Raw genomic sequence first — 13,509 nt, 5'->3', positions numbered from 1 at the left:
ATCAACATCAACTCAACGAGACAGCAACCATGAAGTTCGATCTGCAACTTCTCTGCCTCGCGGCCACTCTCTTCGCCGGCCAGGCACTCGCTTGCCAACTCCGTGGTCGTATGTATACCGATATTGTCCCAGGACGGTTGCATTCTCTAACAGCGCGGTTCCCACAGAATTCTGCAACATCCAATACCGTTGCTGCGGTGGGCGACGCTGCGATTTCGCCCCCAATGGCTTGGACCTCATCTGCCAGTAAACGGCGGCTGTGATCACGGCGGAAAGCAACATGAACGGCTTGCGGGCGATGTGGTGATGTGGTGATGGACTGTCTGGAAACACTGAGAAGACCGTTTCTTTTGTGCAAAGTGGTGTGATTGTGGTTATTTCCTTCGTTCGAGGAGTCGTGACTGGACTGTTGCGATGGGATCTATGCTATCTTGTCTGTTACGGAGAGCCTCAACGAAGATTGCCGAATTCCTATATCTGTGGCGATCTGTGACTTCTCTGAGCCTGACCCTCACTTCCCCTTCTCGCGGAGTGCTGCTCGGAAACGAACGTCGTCCAAGTCTTCTCGATGGCTGTTGTTCACTGTCATTTGTCCACTGCTCTGCAAATTCGCGCCTGCCCACGACTTCTCTCGATGAGTCTGTGTTGCGCTACCACGTATTGACTTCACCTCTCGACCAGAAGAGTGATGGATCAGATTGAAACTTGAAGCTCTTTTCATATACACAGAGGGATGATACCGGGAGTAAAACTTGAGCGGAGAAACTTGAGTGTGATCTGGTAAGTGCTGCATGCTCGCCTTCCATCGAGACTGGATTGTGCAATACCTTCCCTTCCGGCGTCGATAGACTACTTCGTGTTTTCCAGAAATCAAACCCAACTAACACGATGGACTCCTTCAGTCTGACGGTGTTCATCGGCTGTCTCGTGTGGTACTACAGAACGCGAGATTCTGACAATACATTCGCGTTCAACATGGGTTCTACAGCTCCCTCGACAAAGTTCAAGTACGAGATTGTCAAAGGCTTCTTCTACCAAGACGCGGCAGACACAGATCCAGACTCATTCGACTACGTTCGTACACTCTCTCTCTATCGAATAGAAATCTAGCCAAACTCACACTCTACCGTCAGACGCACAACTTCGGCCTCGTTAACCGCTCCTATCCGACCGACACCAACCCCTCCGATCCCCTCTGGCAGCGCTTTACGACCTACATCCACCATCTCGCCTCCGCCGCCCCAACAAATGTAAGCTATAAACTCCTCTACCTCGGCCGGCACGGTGAAGGATCCCACAATGTCGCGGAAGCTAAATACGGGACCGAAAAATGGGACGACTACTGGTCGAAACTGGAAGGCGACGGCGAATTGTTCTGGGCGGACGCGCATCTCACGGTTGTCGGCGAAGAGCAAGCGCGGACGGCGAATCGGTTTGTGAAAAGGCAGTTGGAGAAAGGTGTGGGTATGCCGTTGCCGGAGGCGTGGGTTGTGAGTCCGATGTGGAGATGTTTGCAAACTGCGCAGTTGACGTGGGAGGACGTGCATGGGTTCAAGCCGCTGGTGAAGGAACTGGTGAGAGAGGTGTTGGGCGTGCATACTTGTGATCGGCGGGGGAGGCGGTCGGAGTTTGAAAAGGTGTTCAATAAGGGGTGGGAGGTGGAGGAGGGGTTGACGGAGGAGGATGAGTTGTGGCAAGCGGATCATCGGGAGACGAACGAGGAGATTGATGAGAGGATTGGAGAGTGGTTGGATGGGTTGTTTGCGAGGGAGAGGGGGGTGGTGGTTTCGGTTACGAGCCATTCCGGGGCGATTGCCAGCCATTTGAGGGTGCTGGGACATAGGGAGTTCAAGTTGTCGACGGGTGGGATGATTCCGGTGTTGGTCAAGGCGACGCGGCTTGAGTAATTATAGATAAATCTGCGCGTCGTTGGATGTTTTTGATCACCGCTTCACGACCAGATCGCTGCGAATCACCCACTTCTCGCCCGCGGTGACCTCTCTGCCTTCATGAAGCATGCAGTCTTTGCCATGCCGGTGCAGTAGCGCTGTGCCGACTTCCAGCTCTGCTATCACCGGAGATGGTGCGGCCTCACGCTTACTGGCGGGTTCCGGGTAGAAGATGGTCTCCCCACCGATGCAGCCCGTTGCAGGAGAACTGAGGTACAGTAGCAGAGTCCACGTCGTCCTGCCTTTTATGCTTTGTGGAGATGCCTCGGATGGGAACATAACATTATTCGCATCGTCATCTGTGACCGCATTGACGTCAGTACTGTCTTGAGATCTCGCCAAATACTATACGGATGGATCTCGGTAAGTGAACTTACAGTGCTGATCGAAGAACTGCCCTTTTGAATATCTATATATTCTGATATTGCTGTTCAAACCGAGGACCTCGCCGCCCCATAGTTCGTGCTTGGCCGCTTCAGAAAGAGGAGTGCCATCTTCGGCATTCTCAGCGTTCAGAACGAGATCTTTCAGAGCCGTGCAGCTCCACAACTGCTCTGCGAATATCGCATCATCAATCTGGTAGCGGTCGTTCACCCGCACGGCATCTCCTCTTTTGGGCTTGCCGGGCGTAGTCACGAGTGGGAGCGTGGAGAGAAAGGTCACATACTTCTTGGCGAGAGTGGATGTCCACAGACGGGGTATCGTGAGGATCTGATTTTGCAGCAGTATCTCGAATGATAGGTCGGAAGAAGGCAGGAGAGGTTGCATTGCCGGCCAATTCGGTGTGGGTTGCTTCGCTGTAGCCAATCCGGGCTTGCTCGTCTTGACTTTGGGAGCCATGATAGGGAAATTTGATCTCCTTGGTACTGCCAGAATTCGGCGACGCCCAATTGGCAATAGTCGTTCGTATAGGTAATCTTGTAGTCAGCGTTGAAGGTTTTCTCTCTTTCTCGTCCTCCACTGGAAAGCAGCGCACAATCCTGTTCACTCTCTCCAACTCCTGTTTGACAGCCCCTGAGAGCTTTGAACGTATTTTTGTCGCACAACAGCACCTCCGACGTCAAAATGGACCGCGGATTCGGGCTCCAGCCCGAGTACAACCACCAGCAATGGCAACAGGACAGGAACGATCCAGCTCAGTACTTTCCACGCAACACTCATGCACTGCCGTCGCATGCAATGGGTCCTCCGATACAGATAATGGGTCCACCGATGTTGCCTTCCCACAGTCAGCACAACCACATGCCAATCTGGGTTGGTGGTATGCCACCGCCACGTTTGCAGGCCACGCTACCACCACATATGCACAATGCTTCCGTTTCCGATTCTGGGAACTCGAGCCAGCGATTGGTCAGTCCGCAGGCCACGCCACCACCACGGATGCGCAAAGCTACCGTGTCCTTTGCTGAAGACTGGAACCGGGACTTCTCCAGTCCGCAGAGATCATTCCAGTTTCCTCCAGAGCCGTATCGTCAAGACTCTGTTCCGCACGGAGTGGGCAACTTGAGTCCAGGGTATTATCAACAGCAGCAGCAGCTTCACGGCCAGCAGTGTCGCCTACCACAACAGTCGCGCCTACCACAACAGTCGTCGCCGCACTTGAAGCGTAGCCGGTCTGAACAACCACAGCAGGACTCTGAGCAACAGCGACCCCAACAGCGCCAACGCGTGCAGTACCTGGAGAACCGAAAGCTCGGGCTCCCTCAGCAACAAAGAGCCCACCAGCAGGGCCTTTTCCAGCAAGGACAGGCTCACCAGGCTCAACCTCAACAGCACAATCAGCACCAAGTTGTTCCACCGGAGCAGGGTTTGAGTATCCGGCCGGACTCGATGGTACTGCCGCAACAGCAGTCTTTCCCGCCGCAACAGTACCCGCGGCCTCAGCAGCAGTCTTTCCAGCAGCCTCCGAACTGGACGCCACAGCAACAACGCAACCTGGAGCAACAGAATCAGCGGCTATTCCAAGATCGGCGGCTATCCCAACCTGAGCAGCACTTCCAAGCTGAACAGAACTTCCTGGCCGAGCAGGCTCACCCGCTCCAATGGCAGCAGCGTCAAGTTCAGCAACTCCCACAAGTGCAGCAAATGCAAGCTCAGCAGCACGTGCAGTTCTCACCACAGCAGCACCTGCAACTCCCGCATGGAATTTCACCACGCCAGCCCTTTCCACCTCAGCAGCACATGCAGATTGTGGGAGAATTCGCACCTCAGCGGGAGTTCTCACCTCAGCAGTTCCCGCCTCAGCAGCAATTCCAAGCTCAGCAAGCTCAGCGGCCACAGCAGTTGTATCACAACCACACTGTCCAGCCAGAGGGCGTAAGTAAGTCCAGCATATTTCCTTGATGTATTCTTTGATGAGGATGGAGATGGCCGGGTGAGGTCCTTTCAAGCCAATGAAGCGCGACGGGACCGTGGCCACGTTGGACCAGAAGTTTTCTGACTGACGGTCAACGAAGATCGACACGACGGCCCCGGGCGCTAACTTTCATGCAGACCCTAGTCCCAGTCCTAGTCGGCCCTCTGCCCTCGACCGCATCGACGACGACCTCGTCCTCTCACCAAGCGACTTCACCGTTGCTCCCCTCACCGCACGACAGCAGCAGTTGTTGGACAACACTCCACTATTCGACTTCATCCGTCCTCGACACGAGTGCCCTGGGGAGTGCCAACATCACCCCGACTGGATCATCTGCATCTGCCTGGCCCTCGAGGGACTGGAACACTTCACTCCCGACTTCACTCCCGACACCGACGCCGCCGTACCATTGCGCTGATTGCGCTGACCGCTTCCACTTCCTCCACCCCTTCGACCAACCCTGCCTGCTTTTCCCGACATCGTACTACGACGCCGCCATAGCGGAACCGGAAGCAAACGATCACTTCTTCCAGCAAAGGCGCGATGAAGCCAGGTCGCAAACAATACAGATGGAACACGGACCTGGCGCAAGCGTCGGCGTGCTCGCTGCGTCGACATCCACCATGCACGATAACCCCTCGTCCTTCAACTTCACCCCGCAAGAGCTAGATGGGATGCCAGTCATGACGGAGGAAGACTTCAAACCACAACAGGAACATTCGTTCACGACGCCGGTTCGACCGCCGCCCGCTCTGGCGCAGTCAAATTCATGGATGGATACTCCTGCTCAGGTCACTGACCATGGCGTGCCGAGCAACGTTCGCGACAGTCTTCAGCAGGATCCTCCACAACCTTCCGACATTGCCACCAGTGCCGAAGCGAATGACCATGCATTGCAAAGTGAGGATATGGGTCTCGCCTTTAACGATCTGATTCAGCCGGAAGACGACAGCTTTGCCGTACCAGAACTACCTAGCACTCCGTCGCACATCGAGCCCACCACTGCCGCACATTCTACCGCCGCCGCGACGCCCGAGCCCACCACGGAAGAGGCTTATGCTATGCTCAAGTTCAGCGACTGTCATTGCTACATTCGATCTCTCAACCTGGTCATCGTTCGCGATCAAAACTACCTCGACGCATGGCACAGCGAGAAGAAGCTCAATAGGAAGCGGGCCAAGAATGCTCAACGCAACGCGCGTCGTGCGCTGGATGACTATGCGAGGGAGCCCAGTCAACCGTCACAGTTTGGCTCACAATTTGGGGACGACGATCCTTTCGGATCCGGAGAATCGTTAGAAGGGCGGCCGGAACCGCCGGGTGCGCTCAGTATTTTCAGCGAGCAGGGCGGTCCTGTCGCCTACACCAATCCGCACTCAGAAGACGGCGAAGAAGACCTGAATACATATCGTCGACGACACCGCAAGAACAATCAGTCCTCCTCCGCCAACTCGATCGCGCCGCAAAGTCTCATTGCCTTCGCCGAGGGTGACCTCCTCCAAACAAGCGAACACTACACATCTAACGGCGCCCTCAACGACCCGCGCGAGTGGGCTCAGCTTCCCGTCCATCCGCCAGTCCCAGAAGATATCAAGAAAATCTCCCGCGAGCATCTCATCATCCACTACAGCTCCGAGGCCGATCGATGGCTACTTGATGTCATCGGGAACGGTGCCTATGTGAATGGCATTCAATACGTCAAAGGAGACAAGGACCTTGAGCTGAATCACGACGATGAAATCTTCATATCCAGTCTCGGCATGAGATTCATGCTACCCGAGAATGTGCACAACGAGCCAGTGTTGTCCGATGAGGAAGACCAAGACGACGCCGCGCCGCGTATTGCAGACGGCTCGAGCATTAGCCCAGCCAGGAGGTTGTCCAACTTATTCACGGATAGTGAACGCGAGGACGAGGCCGAAGACGAAGATCAAGCCGAAGATGAAGCCGAGGAAGCGCCGCAAGAACCCAGGCCGAAGCTGAAGCTCAAGTTGAAGAAGTCCAAGTCCAAAGATGAAGCAGTGCCATCAGGCAAAGGCAAAGGCAAAGGTGGCAAAGCGCCCGCTGGCAAGGCTCCCGGCAAGGCTCAAGCCAAGAAGGATGTACCGAAGCCCGACGTGGCAGACAAAGCCGAGCATCAGCCTTCAACAACAACAACGGAACCCAAAGTTATCGAGAAGGAAGAGCCGTCTGCGGAACCAACGGAGTCGCCTGTAAAGAAGCTCGACAAAGCCAAGGCCGACAAGCCTGGCGATACAGCGCCAGCCGAGGGCACGCCCACAGCCACGATAACGGATCAAACGCCACCAGCAGTACCTCTCAACATCGATCCGACATCGGTTCTGGCCAATCTCGCTCCCGATCAGCTGCCTGAAAAACGAAAAGGTCCTGGCCGTCCACCCAAGAACGGACTGCTCTCAAAGCGCGATGAGTCCGGTGTCAAGCGGAAGACGAAGGAGTTCGAAAGGAAGGGAGTCCCCATCCCTCCTCTTGAGGCCCTCATCGCCATGGTACGACAAGAGCAGAAGGCCAAAGACGCTGCCAACAAAGCCCAGGCTCGTGGCGAAGCGCTTCCCGACATGCCAATGCAAAGTATTGAAGCATCTGGGTCTGGAGATGTTGGTGAGGGCGAGGCGGGCCCTTCACAAGTCCACCGTGGATCGCAGCAGATGGAAAGTGGAAGTCCCGGACAAGCTGAGCGGAGGCTATCACCGAGGCTACCTCGACCGATCCCTCGAGAGGCGTCGCCCATCAAACCTGAATCTGCATTCACCGAAGAAGAATTGAAGAAGCCTAACATGACCTACATTTACATCATCGACGAAGTGCTGCAGAACATTGAAGGTGGTCAAGCAGACCTGCAAGCGATATACGACAAGATCATGAAGCGTTGGCCATACTACAAGTACAAGGTAGGCTCGCTGGGATGGCAAAGTAGTGTGAGACACAACTTGCTCTCCTGCGAGCGCTTCCGAGACGCTGGAAAAAGTGGCAAAGGCAAGCTGTGGGCCATCAATCACGAACATCCTCTGGACAATAAAAAGAGGAAACCAACGCCTCCACCGCGACCTCCAGTGCCCATGCAGAATCAGAATGGCGGGCAGAACCAATATGGACAGCCTCCCTTCAATGGACCATACCAGCAACATCCGCCCGGGCAGAACGGGCAGCCGCCCTTCAACCAGCATGGTGCTCCAGGATCCAACGGCTACCATCCGTATGGCCAAGGACAGAATGGGAACTATCCGCCCGGGCAGAACGGACCCCTAGCTGGTAGACAGAACGGCGGATATGCAAATGGTGCCCAAGGTTCGCATCCGCCTCAACAACGTCCGCCACCGCCACCAGCTCCGGCACCGCCTGCAAACCCGTTTGGCGCCGTGGTACAGGCTATTTTGAAGTATCGAAACGAGTACCTTGCGCCATATCCCGCGAACACGCCGCAACATACCCACCAGACGGCGTTGTTCGACCGTGCAACCGACTACTACTCAAACCTGTACCACGGGGCGAACCCTCCGCCGCTCGCGCCGACCGAGGCAGAACAGCAGCCGTTCCGTGGAATGAAAGAGATCTTTGAAAGACATGAATATGTGTTTGGCAAGAAGACGACTACGCCGGCCACGAATGCTCCACCGGCTGCTCAGGCTCCTCCGGCCAATGGACAGACATCGCAGCCAGCAGCTGTAACGAATAACGGTGCAGCAAGTGCTGCTCAGGCTCCTTCGACTAATGGAGAACCATCGCTGCAACCTACTGCAACCAGCAACAATACATCGAGTGCTGCGCCAACTGCACCTGCTGTGGCAAATTCCAATGGTGCAGCTCCTGCGCCGGCAAATGCAAACAGCAGCGCGCCCGGATCTGTACAACGCGGTACACTCAGTGGAGGATCGACCGACGTGAGAATGCAGGACGCCGGCGCCGCGACAGTAGCACAGCCGGTAAAACCACCTCAAGTGCCCGCTGCCGCGACGGGAGGTCAAACATCAAATCTGCCTGCTGCAAGTTCTGCGGGCTCATCGACTGGCATGCCACCACCACCACCTCGAACGGTCACACCCGCGGCACCTCTTCCATCAACGGCTCCGGCTACAGTATCTACGTCTCAGCAGTCTCAAGCGACGCCACCCGCACCGTCAGCTATCACTCAGGTGACCCAGCAGCAGCATTTGCCGGCTTCAGCGCAGCATTCTCGACCGCAGGCATCTGGTCAAGCGCAGCGACCTCAGCAATCGACGCCTTCCGGAGTGCAGCCGTCTCGACCGCAAGCACCTGTTCAAGCGCAGCAGGCTCAGCAACCGTCGCCTGCCGCAGTGCAACAGATTCAGAAACCACCAGAAACGGTAGCGCGACTGCCTCAGGAACCATTGACCGCATCGCCGCAGCAGCCGCAGAAAAAGCCGCAACAGATTCAGCCGCCGCAACAAGTCTCGTCTGCCGGAACACCTGCTCCTAAACCATCTGGGGAGGCAGCAGTGCCGGCGCCAGCCACTGGGCAAAAGCCGACCGATCCTCCACCTCCTGCTCAGGCATCGAACGGAATAGCGGCACCGTTGCCGCCTGAGCCAAAGCCAATTGCACCTCCTTCTCCCGTACCGGCTCCGATGACGGGGGGCACGAAGCGACCAGCAGACGACTCTGCCCCGCTTGAAGGTAGAGGCGAGATCGAGGCGAAACGGCCGAAGACGGAATAGGGAAACAGCACGACATCGTGTTCGCAAGTAAGGGAGGACAGAAGTTGAGAGAATTGGAAGATTTGATTGATTGATTAAGCGTTCATAGCGAAGGCGTTTGGGGAAAAGGGTGACACGAACGGATACGAATGGGGTTCGCAAGTGGAAACACCAACAATAGGTGTTGTTCCCATGAGTGCTCGGTCATATTGATAGACGGGGCTACCTACGGAATGATCCGCGAGGAGCAGAAAGGCACATTGTGCTGATGAGGAGACGGATAGCTTCAGTGCTTGGGACAAGTTTCGCTATGCGCATGCATGCATGGTATGATGAGAAAATACGAAATGAGAAAAGTTTCATGTTCACAATGTCTCCGTTGCCTGCCCATTTGTTCAAGGGCGCTTGTGTACAAAAGTTCGCGTGGGAGTGTACTCTGTTCGAGGTGTCTGTATCTTTATGGGTTTTACTTGGCCAAAAATGCCTGAAAGGCCTTGTTGTCAATCGCCACATTCCCCACCGCCCGCAACTTCTTCCTTCCCTCCTTCTGCTTCTCCAACAGCTTCATCTTTCGCCCTTTATCCGCCGCGTGCAGTTTCTGCAACACATCCTTGCGGAACGGCTTGATCGTCTCCCTTGCCACGATACGATTTCCCGCCACCGCTTGAATTACCACCTCGAACATTTGCCGGTCGACATGCTCCTTGAACTTCTTCACCCAAATCTTGCCCAGACGCTCGGCTTCCGAGTGGTGCACTACACGCGCCACAGCGTCAACGGGCACTTTGTTGACGTGTAATTGCAGTTTGACAATGTTAGCGGGCCGATAGCCGGCATCTTCGTAGTCGAGGGAAGCGTAGCCTTTAGTAGAGGACTTGAGTTTGCCGAAGAAGTCGTCGACTAATCGTTCGAGAGGTAGAAGGTAACGAAGAATGACTTGCGTGGCGGTGAAGAACGAGAGGGACTCTTGCACGCCGCGATTGCCTTCGCAGAGTTCGATGACCTTGCCCAGGTATTCTTCCGGCAGGGTGATGGTGGCGGTAATGTAGGGTTCTTCGAGAGTCATGGCATGGGTGTGGAGGTCGCGACCTTCTGGGAAGAGATTGGGGTTGCGGATGATTTCTTCGGAGCCGTCTTTGCGCACGAGCTTGAACGGGACGGAGGGTGGCGTGATGATGATGGAGGCGCCGTGCTCCTGGCGAAGACGATCTTCGAAGACGGAGCAGTGCAGTGTACCGAGAAATCCAAGCCGCCAGCCGGCCCCGAGGGCTTCGCTGGACTCCTTGGTGATGGTGACGGAGCGATCGTTCAGGAGGACCTGATTGATGCTGTCTTCCAGATGGGCGTAGTCGGATTGGTCGGTGGGAAAGGCGGCGACGAACACCATGCTCTGGGGCTCGACGAAGCCCGGGAGCGGCTCGACTTTGTGTTGATCTCCGACTGTGGTGTAGGTGTCGCCGACTTTGGCTTCTTTGCTGCGCTTCATGCCCGGATTAAAGAAGATGTACCCGACCTGGCCCGCACGCAGGACTTTGTTGAATGGTGTCTCAAGAGGGTACATGATTCCGACCTCGCCGACGATGTATTCAAGACCAGTGGCGAAGGACACGATACGGTCGCCGGCTCGGACCTTGCCCTCGAAGATGCGGACGAGGAGAATGACGCCTTTGTAGTTGTCGTACCAGCTGTCGACGAGCAAGAGTTTTAGCGGCGCATTCTCGTCACCAGTGGGTGCTGGGATACCTTCAATGATGGTCGGAAGCAATTTCGCCACGTTCAGGCCAGTTTTCGCCGAGACCATCACCGCATTCGAGGAGTCAATCTCGAAGGTGTCACGAAGCTGCTCAAGCGTACGTCCGGTGTCTGCAGACGGCAGATCTACTTTGTTCAGGACTGGCACAAGCGCCAAGTTCTGGGCGAAAGCAAGGTAGAAATTCGACACCGTCTGTGCTTGTACACCTTGCGATGCATCGACCAGAAGGATGGCTCCTCCACAACTGGCATAACTCCTGCTCACTTCCGCGCGAAAGTCAACGTGGCCCGGAGTGTCGACCAGATGCAGCAAGTAGTCTTCACCATTGTAGTTGTACAGCATAGAGCATGTCTGCGCCTTGACCGTGATGCCTCTTTCTCTTTCGACGTCCAACTTGTCCAAGATCTGCTTGTTCCCTCCCGCTTGGATGGTGCCCGTCAATTCCAGAAGCCGATCACTGAGCGTGCTCTTTCCATGGTCTACATGGGCGACAATGCAGAAGTTCCGGAAGCGTTCGATGGGAATCTTGGAGATACGATCTTCCAGTGGAGTTGGGGCGACCTTTGCCAATCGACTCGGAGTCGTGCTCAGGAGTCGAAGTGCGCCATTGGCCGCGGTATGCGAGACTGCATGCTTGAAGCGCCAGAAGGGTTGAACGGCGCCATAGGACTTCCTAGTCGCCAGGAAGCATCGTCGCATGAGGATTGTCTACGAGCATCGTCCGTGACTGCATCAGCTTCTCCAAAGTTTGTCACCGTCAAGTCCATTTCACCGCACGCTAGTCCAAATCGAGCCGCCTAGCAACGGCCATAACAAACGCCTTCGAGAGACAACGAGGTACATCTGACATTTACCAACTACCAATACAAAGTGCAGCAAACATGCCGGCTGCAACGAAGGCGCCATCGGACGATAGAGCGAAGACGCACAAGTTGTCGCTGCGCGGAAGCTCGAAGTTGGTGACGGAATTCTTCGAGTACTCCATCAACACGATCCTGTTCCAGAGGGGTGTCTATCCAGCAGAGGACTTCTCGGCGTAAGATATCCCAACAATGAACAGACATAAACGCATGCTAACATGGTTCAGCGTCAAGAAATATGGCCTCAACATGATGGTCTCTTTGGATGACCAAGTCAAAGCATATATCAAGAAGATCATGAGCCAGCTCAACAAGTGGATGCAAAAGTCAAAGATCTCCAAGTTGGTGATCGTTGTCACAAACAAAGAGACCGGCGAGCACGTGGAGCGATGGCAATTCGATGTGAGTGCTCTAGAGGCGAAGCTGCGCAGAGATGGAGACTAATGCTACCAAAGGTCAACATCTTCAACGACGACAGCAAAAGCTCCGCCCGCCGCAGTGCCTCCACGGACAAAGAGAATTCCGCTCCCATGCCAGACGCTGCCTCATCACAACAAGAAAAGACTGAGTCGGAGATTCAGGCCGAGATCCAGGCCTTGTTTCGTCAAATCACAGCGTCGGTCTCGTTTCTTCCGATGCTAGACGGCAACTGCACATTCAACGTTTTGGTATATGCAGACGCGGACAGCGAGGTGCCTCTGGAATGGGGCGACAGCGACGCTAAGGAGGTCAAGAATGCTGAGAAAGTCATGCTGAGGAGCTTCTCGACCAATTCGCATCGGGTCGATACAGTGGTATCTTATCGGCTTGCGGAGTAGCAGTAATGGTGTGATGGATGCCGAATCACGATAAGATGCTCAGGAAGTCATAATGGCATGGATTTGGGATGCGTTGGACGGGAATTGAGTGATTTGAATTGGCGCTTGGGTATGGCGATTTTGGTGTTAGGCTTTCGCTCTATCGGCATGGACTTTTTTTCTTTGATGATCGGACGAGTCCGGACAATCCGGATACGATGAAGCCGGCTTAGTCAGAGAATCTCGGATAAGGGCTCTTCGGCACTTGGCAACGTGTTCCGGGGTGCGACTCGAGCGTGACGTTTGGACGTTTCACCATGCCTGTCAGTCGAACCCTTGCCGAACATCACTTCATCATGAGGTTTGTGAGAGGACATCTACGACAACGTGAACATATGAACAATGCTGTGTTCTCCCCGGGATCCGCGGTTGCTCTTTTTTGGACCTCTGACCGTGAAATCGTTTCCGCCCCTTACTCAGAATGTCATGATTTGCATTCCTTCCGCTCCAGCAACATCGAAGGCCGACGATCACATTCGCGCAGGGCCTCGACCTTGCCAGGGTTCGTCGGGCTTGTATGCGCAGAAGGAAAGCTGCGCACTCATCGTGAAGGTACGAGATGACGAGTGGCCAGACCAGCTGTTCTGTGGCTCAAGTGAGACAGCATACCGACACCGTGGCCGAGGGTCCAAGGGTGTTCAGGTTTTCTCCGAGGAACGAGCAGGATCCGTGACAGAGCCACGGAACTTCATGATGACAGGGAAAGGTCTCACCTTATGGCAATTCAGTTTGAACCTGGGGCACCGGCAGGGCTGATCGTGGCAGTCGTCAATCAAATAGGTGAGACTGCGTCGTCATGCGAAGCGGAGGGCACAGCGACACATTATATGAGCAGCACGTATTTACTTTCCCGCCCTTAGCTCTGCGATTTGGTGCGCGACTGTAGCCATAGTCGTTCCGGCCAGCAGCAAACAGCCAAATCGCGATATAGACCGATGATCCCCTCCTCTTCAGGCTGTACAGCTTATTATTATGCTCAGGACGAGAAGCGCAAGCCGCCCGAGAAATCGAGGAAGCCAAGCCCGAACGAACCTTTAGGGCACTGTCAGAATGCCGAC

General features: G+C 55.1%; 5 protein-coding genes across 5 annotated transcripts; 3 read left to right on the top strand and 2 right to left on the bottom strand.

Moving 5' to 3' along the window:
- Nucleotides 1-725: 725 nt before the first annotated feature.
- On the top strand, nt 726-1,907 carry MYCGRDRAFT_65493 (uncharacterized protein; the record flags this gene model as incomplete). The annotated part of the gene is made up of 3 exons (XM_003857525.1): nt 726-780; nt 903-1,074; nt 1,134-1,907. The coding sequence occupies 3 exons, from the start codon at nt 734-736 to the stop codon at nt 1,905-1,907; spliced, it is 993 nt and encodes a 330-aa protein (XP_003857573.1).
- A 36-nt stretch (nt 1,908-1,943) lies between these two features.
- Nucleotides 1,944-2,789, bottom strand: MYCGRDRAFT_83529 (uncharacterized protein; the record flags this gene model as incomplete). The annotated part of the gene is made up of 2 exons (XM_003856028.1): nt 1,944-2,248; nt 2,327-2,789. The coding sequence occupies 2 exons, from the start codon at nt 2,787-2,789 to the stop codon at nt 1,944-1,946; spliced, it is 768 nt and encodes a 255-aa protein (XP_003856076.1).
- A 225-nt stretch (nt 2,790-3,014) lies between these two features.
- On the top strand, nt 3,015-9,002 carry MYCGRDRAFT_89033 (uncharacterized protein; the record flags this gene model as incomplete). The annotated part of the gene is made up of 3 exons (XM_003857526.1): nt 3,015-4,269; nt 4,443-4,708; nt 4,839-9,002. The coding sequence occupies 3 exons, from the start codon at nt 3,015-3,017 to the stop codon at nt 9,000-9,002; spliced, it is 5,685 nt and encodes a 1,894-aa protein (XP_003857574.1).
- Nucleotides 9,003-9,965: 963 nt separating this feature from the next.
- MYCGRDRAFT_102189 (uncharacterized protein) lies at nt 9,966-11,429 on the bottom strand (the record flags this gene model as incomplete). The annotated part of the gene is made up of 1 exon (XM_003856027.1): nt 9,966-11,429. A coding segment is annotated over one exon (1,110 nt), but the record flags the coding sequence as incomplete, so codon positions are not given.
- Nucleotides 11,430-11,615: 186 nt separating this feature from the next.
- On the top strand, nt 11,616-12,412 carry MAD2 (mitotic spindle checkpoint component mad2; the record flags this gene model as incomplete). Its single annotated transcript, XM_003857527.1, has 3 exons — nt 11,616-11,770; nt 11,822-11,996; nt 12,050-12,412. The coding sequence occupies 3 exons, from the start codon at nt 11,616-11,618 to the stop codon at nt 12,410-12,412; spliced, it is 693 nt and encodes a 230-aa protein (XP_003857575.1).
- Nucleotides 12,413-13,509: the final 1,097 nt, after the last annotated feature.

Source organism: Zymoseptoria tritici, chromosome 1, assembly GCF_000219625.1.
Source record: "Zymoseptoria tritici IPO323 chromosome 1, whole genome shotgun sequence".
NCBI classification, from domain to species: domain Eukaryota; kingdom Fungi; phylum Ascomycota; class Dothideomycetes; order Mycosphaerellales; family Mycosphaerellaceae; genus Zymoseptoria; species Zymoseptoria tritici.
Note: the sequence above shows the minus strand (reverse complement) of the source record. Positions and strands in the feature narration are given on the sequence as shown.